Genomic DNA, 2,016 nt, shown 5'->3' with positions numbered 1-2,016 from the left:
GTATCAGCACACACATACTTTGTTTAAAGAAACCTCAGACAACATTGTATCTGCATATACCCCAATGACTTACACCCTAGAAAAACAGTTCACGTGACATTCAAATACAAGACACACCCAGTCACGTTTTAGATTCATAAAAACAAAAGCACTAAAGAAATTTACAAAAGCAACTTAACTTGTTGCAGGTAGCAAGACTACGTGCAAACTCTCTTTCATTCTGATTTAAGGTTATGTTTCTTGAATGTTACCTGTGTAAGATATAAAACTAAAACCACACCCAGTAACGTACGCTAAACTCACGACACAGCAAAGAGGAAAAACCGAGACTCTGCTGCACCTGCGCAAGTGGGGGACGTACCTTAGCCGTGCCTCGTAAGTCACGGATGGAATCTGGAACCTCGATAACAGTGTAATCTGAGATCAGCTTCGCCGACACCAAATCCTGCAGCATCAGGCCTTTGGGAAAAACAGACGCGCTTCACCGTCTCCCCCCTGCAGTCCGTACACCCACGCGCACACGCACACGGGCACACACATGCACACGGATGTGCACGCACACACACGCGTTAAGCACACGTGCGCGCACACACCACATCCATAAGCACGTGCACGCACAAACGCCCACAGCGGCCACGGACACGGCACCAGCACCACGTCCACTTGCCCGCCCGCGCCCGGCTCTCAAGGCTGTCCGCAGGGACTGTCGGTGCCTCCTGGAAGCCAGGCCCCACCCACTCACGAACCACCGCCAGCTCGTAAACGAGGCTGCGTCACACACCGTCCTCCACGTCGCTCTCAACAGCGTCCTCGCCCAGGCTGGGTGCGAGAATGGCCAGCGGGACCGCGGGCTGGAAGGGTTTAGCCTGCAGCAGCTGCTTGAGCTGCAGCAGGGCGGACAGCCAGTACACATCTTCCTCCGCTGCGTCCTCACTGTGCACTCGGGGGGGCAACAGCAGCAGCAGCCCACTGGCACCCAGGAGGTCCTTCTGCGTCTCCACGGCATCGAGGGCATGGTCGCTGAGGGTGCCGTGAGCCACCTGGAACAGCACCGACACCACCGGGACAAATCACGGGCACCATCAGCGCAGAGCGAGCATAGCCAGAGCACCACGGTGGAGTCCCTGCCGGCCTCCGAGGACCAAAAGGAGCCGGTCCCTGAGCCCACAGACAATGCCAGAAATAGCACGCCAACAGATCACGCAGCCTCAGCAAAGGCAGGGTTTGACCGTACTCATTTAACCTTAACAATTTAATCTGAGAGAGGCACAGAGACGGGTAACCCACCAGGCAGAAAGGGAGAGACAAGTCAGTAGCAGACAAAGGTCCTGACACTTGCAGGGGCAGAAAGGAGATGGGCCACTGCTGGCCCGGGAAGCGGAGGAAGCCCCTGGGTGGGAGCAGATGGGTGGGGTGGCAGGTAACACGAGCACTGGAACCAAGGGGAGGCTGGAGCCATGAGAGGCAGTCGCACGTCAGGCAGGGACCCTGAGCCTGGCCAGCACCCTCCTGGGACGTCAGAGCCTCGTCAGGCCCAGGGGAGGGTGTGGGCTGAGGGACAGGCTCCCTCCAGCAGCGTCCCCAGGAGAAGGCTGGATGGGTCTCCTTTGGAGACGCGGAGCAGCCTGGGGCAGACACTAAGTCAGACCTCTGAGGCCCCCAACAAGCCATCTGCCATGCAGGGACTGCCCCCCACCTCGTGTGCATTCCTGAGGAAACCACTCAGGAGAATAACAGCATCTGTACAACCCCCATGATGTCAGGAGTGAGGAAACACAGGAGGATGACAGGAAAACGCAGACGGCAATGGTGTGTCCCACACCTTCACACACACAGACCCCTACCTTCACACACACGCCGACGGACCCCTACCTTCACACACACGCCGACGGACCCCTCACCTTCACGCACACGCCGACGGACCCCACACCTTCACACACACAGACCCCTACCTTCACACACACGCCGACGGACCCCTCACCTTCACGCACACGCCGACGGACCCCTCACCTTCAC

General features: G+C 57.9%; 1 protein-coding gene across 1 annotated transcript in view; it reads right to left on the bottom strand.

Annotated features, from left to right (window-relative positions):
- The window catches only part of MCM3AP (minichromosome maintenance complex component 3 associated protein), a 36,364-nt gene that overhangs the window by 9,041 nt on the left and 25,307 nt on the right, over nt 1-2,016 (bottom strand). Inside the window, 2 exon segments of the mRNA XM_023739103.1 lie at nt 362-459; nt 782-1,066. Of these exon segments, the coding sequence (XP_023594871.1) occupies nt 362-459; nt 782-1,066 (383 nt within the window).

The sequence above is a fragment of the Trichechus manatus genome, unplaced genomic scaffold (assembly GCF_000243295.1).
Source record: "Trichechus manatus latirostris isolate Lorelei unplaced genomic scaffold, TriManLat1.0 scaffold00128, whole genome shotgun sequence".
Lineage (NCBI taxonomy): Eukaryota > Metazoa > Chordata > Mammalia > Sirenia > Trichechidae > Trichechus > Trichechus manatus.
The sequence above is the reverse complement of the archived record's forward strand: the minus strand, read 5'-3'. Positions and strand labels throughout refer to the sequence as shown.